This window comes from Ovis aries, chromosome 9, assembly GCF_016772045.2.
Source record: "Ovis aries strain OAR_USU_Benz2616 breed Rambouillet chromosome 9, ARS-UI_Ramb_v3.0, whole genome shotgun sequence".
NCBI lineage: Eukaryota > Metazoa > Chordata > Mammalia > Artiodactyla > Bovidae > Ovis > Ovis aries.
Window position 1 is genome coordinate 74,373,661 of NC_056062.1, and position 21,468 is coordinate 74,395,128.

At 38.8% G+C, this 21,468-nt stretch overlaps 1 protein-coding gene across 4 annotated transcripts in view; it reads right to left on the reverse strand.

Annotated features, from left to right (window-relative positions):
• Nucleotides 1-21,468, reverse strand: part of ATP6V1C1 (ATPase H+ transporting V1 subunit C1) — a 59,695-nt gene that overhangs the window by 29,380 nt on the left and 8,847 nt on the right. For all 4 annotated transcript variants that reach the window (XR_009594993.1, XR_009594992.1, XM_012184029.4 and 1 more), the window contains exons 2-8: nt 16,452-16,618; nt 15,165-15,232; nt 7,966-8,051; nt 5,163-5,257; nt 3,538-3,629; nt 2,195-2,293; nt 326-394 (exon numbers count right to left, since the gene is read on the reverse strand). Coding sequence is in view for 2 of the 4 variants with exons in the window: in XM_012184029.4 (XP_012039419.1) it covers nt 326-394; nt 2,195-2,293; nt 3,538-3,629; nt 5,163-5,257; nt 7,966-8,051; nt 15,165-15,232; nt 16,452-16,583 (641 nt within the window). In the remaining 2 variants the exon portion in view is untranslated. The remainder of the gene's footprint in view (nt 1-325; nt 395-2,194; nt 2,294-3,537; nt 3,630-5,162; nt 5,258-7,965; nt 8,052-15,164; nt 15,233-16,451; nt 16,619-21,468) is intronic.

Consider the following 21,468-nt stretch of genomic DNA (forward strand, 5'->3'; position numbering starts at 1 on the left):
GCAGAAAAAGTACCACACAGGAGACCTGGGTTCTGGTTACATCTATGCCACGTATGAGATATGCGACTCTGGGCAAACCACTTCAGCTCTGTGGCCTCAAACTTCCACATCTATCAACATGAGTGGGTTGGTGAGACTGTGCAAAGGCCCTTCCAAGTCTAAAATTATAATAACTAGAGCTAATATAATTCATTTATTAGGTGAAAAAGATGGTTCCAAAACTATAAAATTTACCACAAAGAAAAGATAAAGATATTTTCTAATCCAACACCCAAACTATCAAAGGAATTCTAGGCATGAGCAGGCTTTTAAGTCTACTACTTACTTGCTAGACCTTGGAACTACCATTTCAGCTAGTGTTTCATACTGCTTAATCCAGTCATTGTGGTTTAACCTGCAGAAAAGGTACAATTAAGTTACCAGAAGAGAAAAACAAGTCCTACTTCTTGCCAAACCCAGAAAGAGGAAAAAACTATGAGACAAATAGGAAATTCAACTATAGTAAGTATATCTCAAATCTATCTAACAAAAGAAAAATCAAGTTTCCTACAGAGAATGAATTGAAATACACTGAGTGGTGAAGGAGGAAACATAACTCACCATCTCTTACATCCAATAACTACTGCAAAAGAGGCACACCCTACAACTCAGTTTGGGTGAGAAGCAAAGCAAATTGGAGATTTGAAATTATTTTTAAACTTCAGGGTTAATTTATATTACCTCACTAAAAAAAAAGAAGAAGAAAGCAAAGCAGGAAGAGAGGAAGAGAGAGAGAGAGAGAGAGAGAGAGAGAAGCCATGCTGAAATCACTAACGTCTTTATTCAGTGGCCATTCAGAAGCGCCGGCTGAAAGCACATGTACTGAAAGCACAGGGCACCAGGAAGCACTGAGTCAACAGAGCGACAGTGAGCCAAGCGGCCACGGGTCACTGTGCAGCAGCCTTCTCTAGAGACCGCTGGCTTTCGTGGGTGTGGCAACACAAAATAAAGAACTGGATTGACAGTACTGTAGCCAGGATAATAAATAAGCCATTATACAAGGTACCCTAGGTCTGACCCTAGGTTTCAGGTACAGTGTACAGAAAACTATGAAAATTTCTTGTCTTAAACACAAATTTTAAACAAAGGTTGCATAAGACAAATCTTTTATCTGGGCAAAAGTTATTTCCATGCATAGTATAAAAACACAAATACACAGAAATTTTTCAGAAATAATCAGTGTTTTCTTATTCTGCAGTAAGCAGGGAAAGGCAAAAATCAGATGATACTGTCGCCACTGTAAATTAAACAGAGGTACTTTCCCACCCCTTTCCAGGAGGCATCATTTTCCTATATTCCCAGTTTCCTAGCCAGATAAAAATGGAGAGCACATCAAAAGAAGACTTTATGAATAATGCTGAGAAGAGTCCCCAAATCTCCCACGCCAGTTTGGATCCCCCAATGATTTCCTGATGCTAAGATTTCAGTGCAGGTCAGAAATGAAACCATTAACAGTGTTTTCCGCCACCCACCCACACATACAGAATTCTAACCTTCAAAAGATTTCATTTTATCAAGATGAACTAGGCCCAAATGTTAATTAATACGGAAGGCCTAATCTAGAGGAGAGTTCAAAGAATTATCCAACCCAAGCTATGCCCATAACCTGTACCTGTTTTTGTAAATAAAGTTTTACTGACACCAGCCACATCACTTCACGCACACACTGGGGATGGCTGCTTTCAGCTACAACCACAAAACTGATGTGGCAGAGTTAAGGGTAAAATATTATTTGGCCTTTTATATAAAAGATATGCTAACCTTTGCTCTAATCCAATCCTTTACTTCTTAGAGGGTTTAATTCATCCTAATCAATCATAAAGATTTTTCAAAAAAGAACTTATTTTGAAATATCTAAAAACAGTATTTTTTTAAAAATCCAATAGTTTAGCATTAGTTAATTTTTTAATGGGTCAACTCTACTAAGTTGAACTTGATTTAGAATCTCAATTTATAACTGACATCTCTATTACCAGGTTACGAACTAAATTCCACTGTATGTGCCATATGAGTATATGTTGGTTGACAGAACAAATGACAAGGTGATATTCCATTTACACTCGGGTTTTGTGGAAAACTTCAAATTACAGTGTCAGACACTAACATTTTTCTTGTATTTTAATAAGTAAAAACCTTCTGTAATGAAAAGACATACTTGGGAACTACGACCAGTAACGTGACAAGATACTCTGAGTCAAGAACAAAGTCATCCTTCTTCACAATTTCTGCTAGACTTCGAGTTAGCAAACTCCCTCTGAGGAATAAGAAAAAGATCATTAGACTGATAATTATGTGGTTCCATAACACAAGTAAAGATACAGCAGGCTAAGTATAGTTACATATACTACACATACATCTCGAGAGGGATTAGCCCGAGTTAACATTTTTATTTGATATAGCAAGAAGCCAAAATTTAGCTGAATATTTCCCATATCTAAACCCAAAGAAATGTCAAAATTTTATGAGAATTTGCCGCTAGTGTTTCTCTTTGCGTTTGTTTTAATTATTATAACTCAGCTCTTCTCTTGATTATATATATATAATGTCTTGACTGGGAAAGCGTTACTCATTCAGCATCAATTAAAGTCTACCTCACCATAATTATGAAATCGTATCATCTAAGCACAACCTTTGATTTTCCTCCCTCTCCTTGGGTATCAATTTTGGTTAGTTAACCCAACAATCAACTCTTTGAATACAAGTCTTCATTTGGTCTCCCAGTAGATTTCACACTGAAAATGACTTGCCCTGTACGTACTTGACAAGACAAGTCAATTCTGCCTCTGGGATACGAATGTATACCTTGAAGAGTTAACTGCTTAAAGCTACACTTGTAGTAGTCATACTATAGTGAGATCAACCAAAAGAAGAGTGTTCTATTTTAAGAAAACCTAGCATAAAAAACTGAAACATAAAAACAGATAAATTAAAGAATGAGAATTACATAAAAAAGGATTTTTCTATAGAATCCTCTTAAGCAGCAGATAATTGCTATGTAATTAAATTATGATTTAATTTAAAACAATTAACTTTAGATAATTTTTACAGTGAAAAATCAGATGGATAAAGGATAAACCAGGACCCAGCTCAGAAGTATTACGTATGAAACGAGCATAATAAATCAGCCTCGCATCTGTTTTGACTAGCCTGAATTAATGAGCAAGTGAAAAAACACCATCTGACTATAGAAACGGCACAAACTGGAACTTACTAAAACCCCCAACAACCGTTTATCTGCAACGTACAATACACAGTGGTCCCCGACATTTTCGGCACTGGGGACCAGTTTCATGGAAGACAATTTTCCCATGACCAGGGAGGCGGGGCCAGGTGGTTCAGGATGATTCAAGCCCATTACATTTATTGTGCACTTTATTTCTAGTATTATTACATCAGCTCCAGCTCATATTATCAGGCACTAGATTTCAGAGGTTGGGGACCCCTGTGCCACAGTGCTTCTCCAATTCTAAATTATTCACATATAGTTGACATGCTTACGCGTTCTTTCGTTCCAAATTCTGAAGATTCCCTTTCAGGTTGTTGTATGCGGATGCTCGAGATTTCAGGTCATTGTCAATCTGAGTGACACCCTTTATAGAAGAAAGAAGAGAAATAGGGAGAATCTTCCTAAATCTGCCTCTACTAATACAATTAAAGTAGTTGTGCTTAAACTTTAAAAAACAAACCCACCACTAGATCCTGATGTACGAATATTCTATTATTTTAAAGGCATTATTTTTAAAGATCATTAAAAAAATAACCTACTTCATTTTAATAACTATGGGAATGTTCATATAATCTTTTCTACTAAAGATAATATTTTAGTCTACATGTATTTTCATTATTGTTACTATATTCTTAAACCATGTAAATGAAATCTAGGACACTATTTAAAGACATGACTAATGAAAGGTTTTAATACACAAGTCTGAAGAGTTCATTTCCAAAGGAATGAAATCATACAGTTTTGTTGTTTATAACACCACCATTCTTACACAAAACATTTTTGCGATGAAATTAAAATTTTGCTTCAACTTATTTATAAATGTTACACATGCTGATTTTTCAAAAAATATGATTAAAACTACTAACAATTTAAGGAGAAAACACAAAGCAGTAGATTTAACATTTGAAGAACTAATTTCAACTGAGCTCTACCATTATCAGCCATGTGGCACTCTGGGGTAAATCACTTCACCTCTCTGAGCCTGTTTCCTCATCTATAACAGTATCAGGAAGATGATGACTAAATCCTTGATAAGGATTAAAAGAAAATAATGCTTAGTCATAGGAAGGACACCATTTTATATTATCTGACTACTCATTTTCATTAAATTATTTGACCCTGAGTTAAATCCTTGATAGACCATTTATTTACATTTAACCATAGAGCACAAGGTACAAATAAAGTCCGTGGACGCTAAGGAAGTCTGTCCAAATGATTTAAACTGTACTGTTCATCCAGCTAGGTCATAGATATGTTGTCAAACAGTGAATAGGTCCTTGTCTATTGCCTCATTACAGTTTCAGTTTTACATTTTTCTCTCAAGCTCAAGGACTTTGCAACAAAAAAGGAACTCTTAGTTTAGTGAGTTCATGGATGGACTTTCAACACCTGTGGACTCCCTGAAACTGTTCATAGAATCACGCAGTATGAGAATACAGGCAATTTTTCTGGGTAGGGAATCAATACTGAACCTCAGAAGGCGTCAGAAAACCCAAAAAGTTTAATCTGAATCAGTACTGGACATAAACACACTCAAGTGACCATTATCATATATCTGAATGATTTGTAAATCTCTAATCAATTCCAATTTCTCATTTTATGTGATCTCAGTTATGCTTAAAATTTATAACTTTAAAGTGACTTTTCTTAGTCAAACATTGTTGATGCAACCTTTAACTTAACTACTTAAAAAAACAAACTACATACATGGATAATGTGCATGTGAGTGTTATCCTTTTCTGACAACTTTGTTTTTTAAGTAAAGTTGCAAAATGTCACATATAATTAAGTTGCCTTGTCAAAACCTAAATTAGAGAACTTAACAGCTAAATACTTATAAAATAAACAGAATCACTATAAATCAATGTGTCCTACCTGTGTCATTTTTTTATCTTACCTTGGCAATTATTTCAGAAATATTTTTCAGGGACTGCTTGATTGGATATTTAGCCATGTCCCACTGAAACCTTGTTATATAAGTAACCAAGTCAACTGAAATAAGGGAAGAAATTAATTACTGAGGAGAAGCAATAGAATTTTTTATAGTTTGCTATACAGTAATGCCAAAATGGGCATTAAGAAAATCAGTAAAGATATCATCATTTGTGAAGGTTAAATAAATGTGGGACTGTATTAGGTAACATGGATTATTCAAAATTTTTACCTGTAATCTGACTGAATTCTCTTCTCCTTACTCAAAATTTAATATATATATATATTAAAATGCTCCTTCTAACTTGATGACTTAATAAACGGAATATGCACATACCCATGATACATGGGAAGGTGAGAGACACACAGAGATTGAGAAACTACTGCAAAGTGTCTCCTCAATAAGAAGAATTTGACAAAAGTATGTTATTTCTTTGCAACTTACCCAAACAAATTGAAAATGAACTTGTCTGTTAAAACCATGTGATGACTGTTTCTAGGAGTCTGTATTTCAGTAATATTCAAAACACGGACCTTTTCACTTTCAAATGAAAAGAATAAAAAATGCAAAGCCGAAGAGAAACTCAACAACTAATTCCCTGGAAGTCTGGTAGTCAAGATGACTTTTTATCCCTCAAGCCTGATGGGATCAAGGTCAGGGAAATCAAATGTCAATTATAGTTAATTGGCGAAAGTAATTCATATCAAAATATCTTCTCTCCTCAACTTCTCCCGACAGAATACCAGGAAGTCAGCAACATATCTGGTATTTTCAAAAGCAGTTTTGGATGCAATGTCCCCTAGATTGATTGTCACCTCCCCATTCTGCAAAGTAGACTGACTGCCCTACTTCATCAAGTACCTAGAGATCAGCGAAGGCACCTAAGTTAACACATCTAACTCCTGTCCTTTTGCCCCAACCACACATTAACAGAAACAGTAAGCAAGTCAGGGTTGCTATTTTAACAGAGAGCAAAAATAAATTATCAATTTTTTTAACTGATTAAGTACTTACTGAACATCTATGATTGGCAAAGGAAACAAATGAAATTAGAGAAACACTCAATTTAAAATACAGTGACCACTGAGAGTTTAGCCAAACCTCCATACTGCTGCTTCCACATCCATTTTACATGGCCAAGTAGCCAGCAGGGAACTAGAAATCACACTAGGTAACAGCCTTCCTGGCTAACAGCCCTAGATAACAAGTCTGCGATCACAAGTAAATGTAAGCTCAGTTCCTGGTTCGATTTCCGATACCAACCTGTGATAAGCACTCTCCCCTGCTGCCCAGGGTTTCCCCTGTTAGTGGACCCTTTAGATAAGACCCCCTGGGGCAGGAAATGGCAGCTCACTCCAGTATTCTTGCCTGGAGAATCTCATGGACAGAGGAGCCTAGCAGGCTGTAGTCCATGGGGTTGCAAAGAGTCGGACACAACTGAGCATGCATACGTCTCTTCAAGTTAATAAAAATTCCCCTTTTCAGTTTGAATTAACCAATCAGGACTTGGCTTGGGAATCCCGAATCACTCCACCCATGGACTCTAATAAAGGTATGTGCCCCAGGTCCTACTGTTCTTCCTGTCTGCACCCCGCCCTAACTTCCCTGCATTGCTCCCCTCCCTCCAGGACCTGTGAGTAATAAATAACTCTACTTCTCTTTCCCCTGTGGTCATTCGTGGCTGTGGCTCAACATCCTATGATAACCCAGGGCTCTACCTAACAAATGTTAATTTATCATAGTGACCTACCACAGTAGGCTATACAGGACTGAGAGGAAAGGATTTTTTCTTATTTTAATGACATATCACTAAAGATCCAACCAGTCAATCCTAAAGGAAATCAATACTGAATATTCACTGAAAGGACTGATGCTGAAGCTGAAACTCCAATACTTCGGCCATCTGATGCAAAGAACTGACTCACTGAAAAAGACCCTGATGCTGGGAAAGATTGAAGGCAGGAGGAGAAGGAGATGACAGAGGATGAGATGGTTGGACAGCATCACTGCCTCAATGGACATGAGTTTGAGTAAACTCTGGAAGTTGGTGATGGACAGGGAGTCCTGGCGTGCTCCAAGTCCAAGGGGTCACAAAGAGCTGGATACAACTGAGCGACTGAACTGAACTGAACTGAAAATGAAACACATCCTAAACTGATATTTCAGGAGAAAACAACAAATGCAAGGACAAACGACAATGATACAGTTGAAACCATCTTTATGCAGCTATTATTACACAGAAAAAACTTTATGTAAATATTAGCTTCTAGCTACAGACAGGTCAGTAGTAGACTATTCTATGGGTACTAAAGAAATGCCATATGAAATTTGAGGGGAAGAGGCATTACTTTGCAATAAGATTAATAATTTTTATTCCAAAGCTTCCGTAGTTGGACGCAATTACATACAAAAAGCTAGAGAAAACTGCAAGTATTCACCTGGAACAATGCTGAAACACGTAACTCAGAAACACACTTTTAAGTGGAACTGACAGGTAGATCCTGGAAAGAACTAAGGTAAATCTTTATGATACTGCTTTTGGAAGGATCCATATTAAAAAAAAACAAAACTATACTATATATTATGTTGGACTGTCTTATGAGAGGTTGTGTTTCAGAGGACAGAATGTAACTGGCAATATAACCAAGCTGTTAATAATCATCCTATTTTAATGGCTTTCTACTGGATTTGATACCCTTATCTATAGATCTTTTTTATGTCGTTCACTTTATTGAAGTCAATATCAAATCCTGAAACATTAGCTTACCTCCATTGGCCAACAGGTTCTCCTGAACTTTATCTTTACTGTCCTCCAATACGTCAGCCATATATTGAGCCACTTTCTTAACCACCCTTAGGAGAAAAAAAAAATCAGTGGTCACTTTCAGGAAAACAACCTAAATTCCCTGCTACACAATGAACACATAACATGAACACATGAATTTGACTCTGTTTCCATTACACTACCTGTATAATAATATTAAACAATGGGTCCTAACTTCTAAAATAATGTTAAGGACAAATGAACCAAGATTTTATTATATGTAAAACTCAACTCAATAACTGTAGTTTTAAGGAGACCACCTGCAATACGTTTATCAAGTCTGGAAAGAAAGTAGTGGAAAGTCGGCAAGGGTAAGCTGAGTGTGCAACAGACCTCGCCGCCCTGCAAGAACAAAGTGGGAAGCAGGAGCCTGCATTCATCAGAAGCATACTTCCCCTCAGGACAAAAGGGATCCCGCAGGCAACAGAATACAACCAACAGTGCAGCCCTACACTCTTCATTCATTACCTATTTACTGAGGATCCACTATTTGAGATTTATTTTGCTGTTGTTTAGTTGCTAAACCATGTCCAACTCTTTTGTGACCCCCAAGGACTATAGGCTGCCAGGCTCCTCTGTCCACAGGATCTCCTGCTCAGCTAAAGAGGAAACAAGCCATGGTGCCAAACTACTGAAGCAACTGGGCATCACCTTGCCAACCCCTTTACTTCACGAACACACCCAAGTATAAGGACACTGCATGATTTAGTTCCAAAAGTCACGAAACCAGTTCCTGGCAGACAGGTGGGAGAAACCTGTCATCCTGATTCTTGCGTTCTGTGTTCTTCCCCGCCCCCACCCCATTCCTTGTCCACCTATGGGCCATGAGTGGGATATATAAGTTCAGTTCAGTCGCTCAGTCGTGTCCGACTCCTTGCAACCCCATGAACCGCAGCACGCCAGGCCTCCCTGTCCATCACCAACTCCCAGAGTCCACCCAAACCCATGTCCATCAAGTCAGTGATGCCATCCAGCCATCTCATCCTCTGTCATCCTCCTGCCCCTAGTCCCTCCCAGCATCAGGGTCTTTTCCAAGGAGTCAACTCTTCGCATGAGGTAGTCCAAGTACTGGAGTTTCAGCTTCAACATCAGTCCTTCCAATGAACACCCAGGACTGATCTCCTTTAGGATGGACTGGTTGGATCTCCTTGCAGTCCAAGGGACTCTCCAACATCACAGTTCAAAAGCATCAATTCTTCAGTGCTCAGCTTTCTTTACAGTCCAACTCTCACATCAATACATGACCACTGGAAAAACCACAGCCTTGACTAGATGGACGTTTGTTGACAAAGTAATGTCTCTGCTTTTGAATATGCTGTCTAGGTTGGTCGTAACTTTCCTTCCAAGGAGTAAGCGTCTTTTAATTTTATGGCTGCAATCACCAGCCATGAAATTAAGAGACGCCTAAATATATGACAAAACCGTCTAGCTTCCCAATGCTTAAAACGGAAATGAAGAAACATTAATACCAAAAAAGACAAGATGACTAAATTCAAAGCAAATCTGTAGTGAGTGTCAACTGAGATGATCAGGTTACAGACAGAGATGCATAAAGGAAAAAGATTTCACTTCCAGCGACTGTAATCAAAAAAGCATAACGGATCAAGGGCAGGGCAGTGAAGGACAGGAATGGTTTTGAAAGGCTGATTAGGCATGAAGAATGTATATTCTTGCCACAGGGCATCGTATGAGTCAAGATCTGGAGAGAGAGAAAAGCAATGAGTGAGGAGGGGTCCAGACAGTCTGGAGTGTCATGCTGGTGAGAAAGGGAGGTTGGGCTAGGAAGGCAGGCTGGGGTCAGACTGCATGTGGATTGCCTCTGATGGCAGTCAGCAGGAAGAGGGGTAACGTGGTCAGGACTTGGGACAATTTCTCTTAGGACTTTTGTGTTTAATGGCAGGGAGTGTAAACTGGAAGACAAATTAAGAAACTCCTGCAACAGGAACCAAGAAGGGCCAGGAAAAGGCAACAGAAGGACAAAATGTGAATGACAAACCTAGGATCAGTTCAGTTCAGTTCAGTTGCTCAGTCGTGTCCGACTCTGTGACCCCATGAACCGCAGCACACCAGGCCTCCCTGTTCATCACCAACTCCCGGAGTTCACTCAGACTCACGTCCATCGAGTCCGTGATGCCATCCAGCCATCTTATCCTCTGTCGTCCCCTTCTCCTCCTGGCCCCAATCCCTCCCAGCATCAGAGTCTTTTCCAATGAGTCAACTCTTCTCATGAGGTGGCCAAAGTACTGGAGTTTCAGCTTCAGCATCATTCCTTCCAAAGAAATCCCAGGGTTGATCTCCTTCAGAATCGACTGGTTGGATCTCCTTGTAGTCCAAGGGACTCTCAAGAGTCGTCTCCAACACCACAGTTCAAAAGTATCAATTCTTCGGCGCTCAGCCTTCCTCACAGTCCAACTCTCACATCCATACATGACCACAGGAAAAACCATAGCCTTGACTACATGGACCTTAGTCGGCAAAGTAATGTCTCTGCTTTTGAATATACTATCTAGGTTGGTCATAACTGACCTCAATTCTAAGAAAGTACAACAAATTCAGAAAAGAATGACATAAACTGTAAGTCTTCAACATGCTTAAACCTGGGATCTGTACATACACTTGGCTGTATCTCCAAAATTCACCCATTCCTTCAAAGATGAACCATTATTCCCATATAACTTGAGGAGCACCTTGTAAACAGAACCATGTGCTATGAACATTCAAAAACAGGCACGATCACAACACTGCAAATCAACTATACTTCAATTAAAAAAAAAAAGTGCAGGTTTACCACAGAAAATTGTTCAGAGTGTAAAACTGCCTGATATCAAATTTATCAACTTAATATTACATAACTCAGAAATTCAAAATCTCTCTCTGCATCTCTACAGGAGTATCTGTGACATATAGTCACCTTAAAAAAAAAAAAAACAGTTCTAACGGTTAGGCCACTGAAAAAGTACAAACTATAATTTACTCCACCACAATGTTCAAACTTAAAAAACTGTTACACTGTAAGCTGCTGCTGCTAAATTGATTCAGTAGTGTTCAACTCTTTGCAACCCCATAGACGGCAGCCCAACAGGCTCCCCATCCCTGGGATTCTCCAGGCAAGAACACTGGAATGGGTTGCCATTTCATTCTCCAATGCATGAAAGTGAAAAGTGAAAGTGAAGTCACTCAGTCGTATCTGACTCTTAGCGACCCCATGGACTGCAGCCTACCAGGCTCCTCCATCCATGGGATTTTCCAGGCAAGAGTACTGGAGTGGGGTGCCACTGCCTTCTCCGAACACTATAAGCTAGTATCTATCAATTCTACCAAAGTCTAAGAACCATATGGTTTTTTAAATTCCTCACATCTTTCAGGGAGACTGATAAGGACATGATTGCATAATAGTGCATAAGAACTGCATCTGTGTGACACTTACTTTCCTAAAAAATGTGCACCAACCTTATACTATATTCAGGACATCCTGCTGATTTAAAGAAAAATCTAGAAAGCTATCGAGGTGATGAATAAGGCTCCAAATAAGTTGGATAATTATATTTTCAGGAGCATCCCTCCCCAATGTCTCTTTCCTTGTCATGACTTAACATTGTAATGAGGTAGGTGGGACAACAGGAAAGACAATCACCTCAAGGTGGCAGCCACAGAAAGTTTCCTCAAACTCTTTTCTTAATTAAAAACTTACATTAAGAAACCAAGAGACAGTTCTTACCATCAGTCAGTTTTTTCAGAGTATCATCAATAATTACTTTCACATTTGCTCTATACGGATGCAAGGAATTATTAACCCTTTAAAAGCAAATGTTACTCTTGCTTTCATCCTCTTTTTTCCATTTTTATTGCCTAATGCCTCCTCTTACTTGAGGTTTCCATTATTTCTTGCCTAATTCGACTGTAAAACTGGTTCTTAACTGGCCTTTCACTCAGGAATACGACTTCGCATGTATACGTGCTGTTACCGCAGTCATGTCCAACTCTGTGCGACTCTATTGACCACAGTCTGCCAGGTTCCTCTGTCCATGGAGATTCTCCAGGTAAGAATACTGGAGTGGGTTGCCACACCCTCCTCCAGGGGATCTTTCCCACCCAGGGATCAAATTCACATCTCTTACATCTCCTGCACTCACAGGTGTGTTCTTTACCACCAGCCCTACTTGGGAAGCCTAGTACATCTTTAGGTCTATTTATTTCCTTAGCACACGCTGTTATGTGGAAAGATTTCTCTGAAACACCTCAGCCTCTATTACCAGAGCCAGTGCATTTGAGGTTCTATCAATTCAGAAAAGTCTAACAACCCAGTAGGGAAAACCCTTCTGCATAGATTTGGAGAAGAAGTTCCCCTCTATTTAACCCTGTTGGTTAAGAGTGTCAATCAGATATACACTTCTTAAGATTTGCCAAAATTCTTTTTTTTTTAACTAATTATACCTATTTACCTAAGCCCTAAGTATTAAAAGCTCTGTATCTCAAGACTCAAATGATTTGATTGTAGACTGATTCTGTCAATTAATCAAGATACAGAAAGTTATTAAGGATCCCATACCCACCTTCAGCCAAAATACACAGAAACTGAATTTCCTAAGTAACTAAACCTGTAATCTAGAAAAATCTTTTAATGTAACTGAATTTTGGACACAAAAGCATCACTAAATAGATCTTCCAATAAATGGCAGAACATCCCCTGTTCACCAACCAAAGACTTAATATGCTAGGGTGGCAACACTCCTGAAATTATCTACAGATTCTACACAATCCCCACTGAAATTCCAGCTGACTTTTTGCAGAAATTTGACAGTGTTCCTATAATTCAAATGGAAATGAAAGGAACCAGAATAACCAAAACAATCTTGAAAAGACTAAATAAACTTGGAGAACTCCCAGTTTCTGATTTTAAAGCTAACTACAAAGCTACAGTAAAGAGGGCAATGTGGTACTGGCATAAGGACAGGAATATGGAACACAAAAGAGAGTTTCAGAAATGTTAATAACTCTTACATTTATGTTCAACTGATTTTTCCAAGGGTGTCAGGACAATTCACTGCAGAGAGAGAATAGTCTTTTTAACAAATGGCATTAGGACAACTGGATATTCACAGTCAAAAGAATGAAGATGGACTTCTACCTCACACCATATACAATAAGTAACAAAATGAATTCAGTTCAGTTCAGTTGCTCAGTCGTGTCCGACTCTTTGCGACCCCATGAATTGCAGCACACCAGGCCTCCCTGTCCATCACCAACTCCGAGAGTTCACTCAAACTCACGTCCATCGAGTCAGTGATGCTATCCAGTCATCTCATCCTCTGTCGTCCCCTTCTCCTGGCCCCAATCCCTCCCAGCATCAGAGTCTTTTCCAATGAGTCAACTCCTCACATGAGGTGGCCAAAGTACTGGAGTTTCAGCTTTAGCATCATTCCTTCCAAAGAAATCCCAGGGCTGATCTCCTTCAGAATGGACTGGTTGGATCTCCTTGCAGTCCAAGGGACTCTCAAGAGTCTTCTCCAACACCACAGTTCAAAAGCATCAATTCTTCGGCGCTCAGCCTTCTTCACAGTCCAACTCTCACATCCATACATGACCACTGGAAAAACCATAACCTTGACTAGACGGACCTTTGTTGACAAAATAATGTCTCTGCTAAGTTGGTCATAACTTTTCTTCCAAGGAGTAAGCATCTTTTAATTTCATGGCTGCAATCACCATCCGCGGTGATTTTGGAGCCCAGAAAAATAAAGTCTGACACTGTTTTCACTGTTTCTCCATCTATTTCCCATTAAAAAGACCTAAATATAACAGCTAAAATTAGAAAACTCTTAGAAGAAAATATAGACACAAAACTGTGACCTTGGATTAGGCAATGGTTTCTTAGATACAAGGACAAGAACATAAGCCACAAAAAACGATAAACTGGACAGCAAAACCATCTAGGAAGTGAAGAAAAAACAGAGAATGGGAGAAAATATCTGCAAGTCCTATCTGATAAGAGAGTTGTATCCAGACTATATAAAAAACTCTTACAAGTCAATAATCAAAAGAATAATAAGTCAATCAAAAAACAGGCAAAGGATCCAAACAGACATTTCTCCAAAGAAGAAACACAACTGGCCAACAAACAAATGGAAAAATGCTTAACACATTATTAGCCATTAGGGAAATGCAAATCAAAAACACAGTGAAATACTCTTTAATATCCACTAGGACTGCTATAATCAAAAAGATGGATCGTAATGAGTGTCTCATCAAGAATGTGGGGAAATCACAACCTTCACACACCACTGGTGAGACTGTAAAATAGTGTAGCCAACTCTGAAAAACAATTAGACAGCTCCTCAAAATGTTGAAAATACAGTTACCGTATGCCCCAGCAATTCCACTCCTAGGTACATACCCAAAAGAAATGAAAACATATGAACATATAAATACACACAAATATTCATAGCAGCATTTATTCATATTAGCCAAAATGTGGAAACAACCTTAATATCCATCAACTGATAAATGGATTAATAAAATACAGTCTATCTGCACAATGTAATATTATTTGGTAATAAAAAGAAATTAAATGTTGATACATGCTACAACATGGATGAACTTTTGAAAACATTACGCTAAGGCAAAGAAGGGCTTCCCTGGAAGCTCAGATGGTAAAGAATACACCTGCAATGCAGGAGACCAGGGTTTGATCCCTGGGTTCGGCAGATCCCCTGGAGAAGGGAATGGCAACCCGCTCCAGTATTCTTGTCTGGGAAATCCCATGGACAGTGAAGCCTGGCAGGCTATAGTCCATGGGGTTGCAGAAAATCAGACACAGCTGAGCGACTAACACTATAAGGCAAAGAAGCCAGTCACAAGAGACCACGTGTTTTCCGATTCCATTTATATGATATGTCCACAAAAAGCAAATCTATAGTGTCAGAACACAGATTAGTGGGTAGTGGGAGGAGGGGATAACTGCTAATGGGAATAGGATGTTATGATAACAGAAGGGGGATGAAAAGGCACTAAAGTTGACTGATCTCGAAATTCATTCCAATAAGCAGAGTATGTATATATATAATAATAAACCCAATCCCAGGGAGCCTGATAATAGCCACTCTCATTCTGCTCTAGCCTGTGCATATAGATAAATACATTACCCTTCTACAAATGCATCCAGTTTAGCCAGTTCATCCGACAAACCAACCAAGACATCAAGTGTGCCAACCTAGAAGGGAAATACAACGTTTTATTTCTTAGATTTCATCCTTTTTTAAAAAAAACAAGGTAATACAGCATCTTGATTTGAAAGGCCTGCAGATCTTAAGTTCTCCATATTTTATTTCACAAAATGCAAATATGGTTAAAAAATGCAAGACATTTCAAAGCTATTGTACAAGATAATCCTCTAATTTATGAGGACCACCATTTAGATGTGAAGATTCCACAAGAGCAGGCAAGTGCCTCTACTTGTCCTGCCCAATGGGAGGGTTCACTTGAAGTTGTGGTTTACATTAGCAGCTTTTAAAAGTGGATCCAGGGCTGTGCGTCAGAGGGTCTTTAGTTCCATTTAGGTTTTTTGGTCTTTTTTTTAAAGAAATCTTTATTATTACTAGCCATGCCACAGGGCATGTGGGGATTTATTTCCCAGACCCCAGATCGATCTGCGTCCCCTGCAGTGGAAGCGCGGAGTCCTAACCACTGGACCACCAGAGAATTCCCTGTAATTTAATTTGTACACAAAACCAAGTATGTATAAATGAGCACGTTTTAGAAGAAATGCCCACAGTCTATAGGAGTGTATCAAAGGGCTTTAAGTATTTCTTAAATGAGTGCTGTGTATAACTGTCTCATTTGGTTAACCAGCAAAATATGAATATCATGATCTTTTCCATCCATTACAAAAGTTCAGTCAGCTGATTACTGGCAGTCTGCTTCACTTAGAGGTTGCTAGGTTACTGATGTTTAATAAACATTAAATAGATAATCTACATTAAATAACTAAATTTGTCAAGAATAATTTAAAGAGATGCAATGGCAGAACAGTTACAATATCAGTGAGTATTACATGAATAACAGAAAAACGTATTCACTGTGATATTTAAGAATACATATTCTTAAGATTTCTCACTTCTAAAATTCTTCCTTGTGAAAGTAACACATCAAGTATTTTCATAAGATTTCTCATTAAAATTTAAATTATAATTTAGAAAAGCACAAAAGTTTAGGGGAAAATGTTACTTTGTTTTAGCAGTTTTCTTCAAAGAAACCTCAATTTCCTTGTTATCTAAAATCTGAAAATTAAAAAGAACAAGGTAAATTGTAAATTATGCCAATCCATAGAATTTTCTCTCAAAAGAACCTGGGTATCTCATTTCGACCAAAAGGTAAGCAGAGACAGCTGTCCTTTCCTACACAATGAACTACTCTGCACAGCACAGGTTTACCTTTAAGTCAGGAATGTTGAACTTTGAAGAAACTGCAAGGTTGTTGTTCTTTGTAGTTGCTGCATGCAATTTCTCCCATGTTTGCTGACATGTTTTCTCCCCAGGAGCTGATATAAGCCAGAACTCAGTCATGTTGTTTACCAGATGTATCTTCCAAAATTAAGACTCTGAAATGTAAAACAAAACAAACTAAAAATACATTTACTACCACTTGTTTCTAAATTATTTCAGAGTGATAAGCACAGCCTGTTGCAAAACTGATTCAACACTGGCATACAATCCTAAACAAAGTCAAATTTACTTACCTGGATATAAGTCCATAAATGGGAAACAGTGATTTATTTACGATACTAGTGCATTGGAGAAGGAAATGGCAACCCACTCCAGTATTCTTGCCTGGAGAATCCCAGGGACAGAGGAGCCTGGTGGGCTGCCGTCTATGGGGTCACACAGAGTCAGACACGACTAAAGCGACTTAGCAGCAGCAGGAAAAAGTGATGATAAAGACCTAATACATGAAGTAAACAATTTTTAAAAAATTACCCAACATCCTAAAATGGGAGCTAGTCAAGAAGGGAGACTACCAAAAATGTCAGTCCCCAACAGTTTCAATCCCCCAAAGAAGTTGGAGAGTCATCAATTAATGGGTTTATCTCAAATTTTTAAAATAAAAAACCTGAACAGGAAGTGAAAAACCATATATAACTCTGACCTTTGAAAAAGAACTGAATCAATGCACTTCAACAGTAGCCACCAAATAAATTTGCTACATCGGGTTTAGCTAATCCTACAAGGTCAGCCAAATTCTAATCCCTAGTCAAACTAATCTCAATCCCTAGCATATACTTAATGGCCATCAACTGCTTACAAAGTTGCACACACGAAAAAAGACTGCCAATCAGCCCTGTAAATCAGTCTTTTATTTAAAACATGCCTGGGAGGGGTGCATAACATACAACACTACTGGATCTCAGTAAGAGGCTGTGGCTCTCACTCTCCAGAGTTCCATTAAGCACACAACCCTCTTCCCCAGCCTCGCTCCTTCTCCCCTTTCCCCTCCCTCCCCTCTCTCTCTCACGCACACAAAAACAAAGCCCAAAGCCAAACCTCTTGGGAATGTAAGCAGGTAAGCACGAAAACACAAATATAAAAGAACTCAATATAACAGTATCATTGTTTCTACTTTAATATGCTTTCACTATAACCAACATAAACTTTCTACTACCACAGCTTGTTTTTAAACCTTTCCTGAAATTTGGAGTCTTAGTTACAAGATTAACTGTCTTACAAAGTTGTTCTGATAACATATCAAATAATGAATGTGAAAGAACTCTGCAAATTTACATTTCCTTTAAAATGTAAAGCATGACAGTTAATTACAATGGACTTCCCTGGTGGCTCAGATGATAAAGCGTCTGTCTACAATGCAGGAGACCTGGGTTCGATCCCTGGGTCGGGAAGATCTGCTAGAGAAGGAAATGGCAATCCACTCCAGTGCTATTGCCTGGAAAATCCCATGGACAGAAGAGCCTGATAGGTTACAGTCCATGGTGTCGCAAAGAGTCGGACACGACTGAGCGACTTCACTTCACTTCCTAATTTTAGAAGCCCATTACACGGAGAAGGCAGTGGCACCCCACTCCAGTACTCTTCTTGCCTGGAGAATCCCATGGACGGAGGAGCCTGGTGGGCTGCAGTTCATGGGGTCACTATGAGTCGGACACGACTGAGCGACTTCACTTTCATGCATTGGAGAAGGAAATGGCAACCCACTCCAGTGTTCTTGCCTGGAGAATCCCAGGGACGGAGCAGCCTGGTAGGCTGCCATCTATGGGGTCATACAGAGTCGGACATGACTGAAGTGAATTAGCAGCAGTCATTACACAATTGAAGGTGATCATAGATGTCATTCTATATACTTGTTTTTTTCCTAACTTCCATTTCAAGAGCATTTACCATAAACTAGGTACTGCTCTAAATGTCTTATACACTGTCATCTCAATTAATCTTCCTGACACCTCTATAAGATACATATGATCCTTTCCATTTACAGATTAAAAAAACATACTCACAGAGATGAGACTGATAAAAATACAGATGCCGGTACTAAATCAATCTCTCAAGAATCCTACTCTAAGATGATTTTTCCAACATCACTGGGGGGGGGGGGGGGGAAGCTGCACTAAGAACTATACTCTCTTAAATGGCCAACAAACTAAACAGAGCTTTTACAGTGATGGCAGGCCCAGACAAAGCACTCAGCCTGGCCAGAAAACCAATCTTTGATGACACATTTTTACACCTCCTCTCCTCGAAAAATGGCAGGTGATGGAATAAATTTTTAACATCCTCCTTATGACACTGTTAAATTATCTAAACTGCAGTTTCTTCAAAGACTGTAACAATATGAGCTATTACAGTAGATGTCACTATCATACCACTTAGAGTTCTAGAAAATCTTTTTCAGCCAACAGGTTTTCAAAAGATTTCAAGAAATAAGAAAGAGAACCACATTTTCTCATTTATAAATAAATATTTGCCCGACTTCCTGAGTTTTCATTAGGGTTGAATGAAATAATGTTATGTTATTTCTAAATAGAACTAGAGTCCCCTCTGGCCTTCAAAGGCTGTTCCCAGTATCCCAAGTAGGAATTATCTTGTTTACTTACTATCTTATCAATGCCACTATAATGCAGTTATCACACTATTCTGCTTCATTTTTTTCATAACATTTTTTCCTCTCCACCTGACTGGGAAATCCTGAAGGACCAAAATCATACCTTCTTTTCTAATGCCCTGAAAGCCCAACACATGCAATTCCTGTCAATATCAGGGAGTTTATAAATGCTTATTTTATGATAAAGTGAAATATACCAATGACTCCAATCAAAAAATCTGATTGGAGGAAAAAAAATAAGAGCCAAGAAAAATATTTAAAATTTAAACTTTTTTTTAACTTAAGAGTCTTTCAGAAAACAACCTTAGAGTAACATAGACATTAAAAATTGATAAAGCTGCAAGTAACTAAGCCTTTGTCTTTCGTTATTTTAAGTGTGAATACAGAAATATAAAAAAGAGGGATTGAGAAAGAACCTCCAAGTACTTTAGGCAAAGCAATGGCCTCATTTCTTCTGTCCTCTGGTCCAAGGAAACTAACTATACAAGAGGAACCTGATGGGAAAGACAAGCTACTGAAGTATCTAAGGATAAATGTAAGAACTGCTCATGAGAAAGGCATCAGTAAGTCTTCTGCAAAATCTGTTTTTAAACAAATTCTTTATTTTTTAAACAATGCCCACTGTTATCCAGTCACTTAGACAAGTCACATAAAAATTTTTCTCTTTGAAATTTAAGTACAATTTAAGCTCAGTTCCAACAAACTAATCTCTGCAGATGAACATGTGTGTGTGTGTGTGTGTGTGTGTGTGTGTGTGTGTGAGGGGGAAAGGGATGGTAAAAAAATGAAATCCATGTTACAAAACATTTCTCTTTCTCTCTGAGCTGCACAGAAACAGAGTCAAACCTGTCCAAAAAGTCTGGACACTTCTACCTCTGCTGACTGCTTCAACTCACTGGTTTTTATGCCTAATTATTTCCCTTTGTTCCATCTTTAATACTGGAAGTCAGGCATTAACATAGGCAAATCACATGTTAAACAAAAGAGAAAATGATTTAAAAGGCATTCCTCAAAACTCAGATCAAGGTTTAGGTCCCTCTGTTATATGTGTGTATTCGGTTGTTCTCTGGGTGGTCTTTTTTATACTCAAGGTGATTCTAGCTTAGATGCTAAACACTCCCAAACTGTTAGCTTCAGCCTAGGCTCCTCTGTGCATCCGGAGCTGTACCCAACATGTCTCGACTACAAGACATTTTCACCTGAATATCTCAAAAAACAAAAACAAAAAAATATTTCTAGTCAAACTCCTAATCTCTTCCCCCAAACCCGGTCCTACCTGAGTGTTCCCTTAGCACACCTAGTACCCTGCAACACTGGACAACCATAACTGTCGAATGTCATCAAGATAGCAGCCAATACTTCTTGCGCACTTCCTATCTACCAGCACCAGTTAAAACAGTTTATATGGATTAACTCATTTAGCATACTGGATGGACAGTAGTTATAAAAGAAGAAACCAAGGCACAGAAAATGCCTCATAAATTATGAATATATAGTAGAGTGCATTATCATGTCATATATCACGAGTGCCACATATCACATGCTTATATGCTAAGCATGAATGGGTTATATGCCCTCACAGCACCTTTTCAATATTTCCTTGACACTTTTTATTGATATCTTTCTGCCAAATAAACTGCACATTAGAGGAGGTGGAAAGCATGATAGTTTTTGCTCACAAGTGTATTCTCAGCACCTGGCACAGAAGCTGGTATGCAAAACCTCAAAAACTGTGTGTTGAATATTTCTGAATGAATACGTAACAGTGAAGATGAAACAAGGTAATGAAGTACCTTGCTTATAAATTGGTTAGGTCCCCTTTACTTCCTTTACATTAAAAGAAAAATCAATTTCACTGAAATATCATTTATATACAGTAAAATGTACCCATAAGAGCACAGTTAGATGAGTTTTTGACAAACACATACACCTGTGTAACCACCACCAAAACCAAGGTTAAGAACATTTCTTTCTGTCTTCCCAAACCCTTCCCTCACATGTAGGGTCAGTCAGTCCCAACCCCACTGCGGACCTTGGGCAGACGCTAACCTGTTTTGTCACACTCTAGGCTCATTGGGCCTGATCTAGAATTCCTTGGAGGAGGAAATGGCAACCCACTCCAGTATTCTTGCCTGGAGAATCCCATGGACAGAGGAGCTTGGTGGGCTACAGTCCATGGGTCGCAAAGAGTCAGACCCGACTGAGCGACTTCACTTTCACTTTCAGGCTCATTGGGCCTGATCTAGCATTCCTGTGTAAATGGAAGTCCACACTGCATTCCCTTTCGTATCTGGCTTCCTTTGCTCAGCATGGCTTTGACTGTCCGTGTCCTGTGCAGCG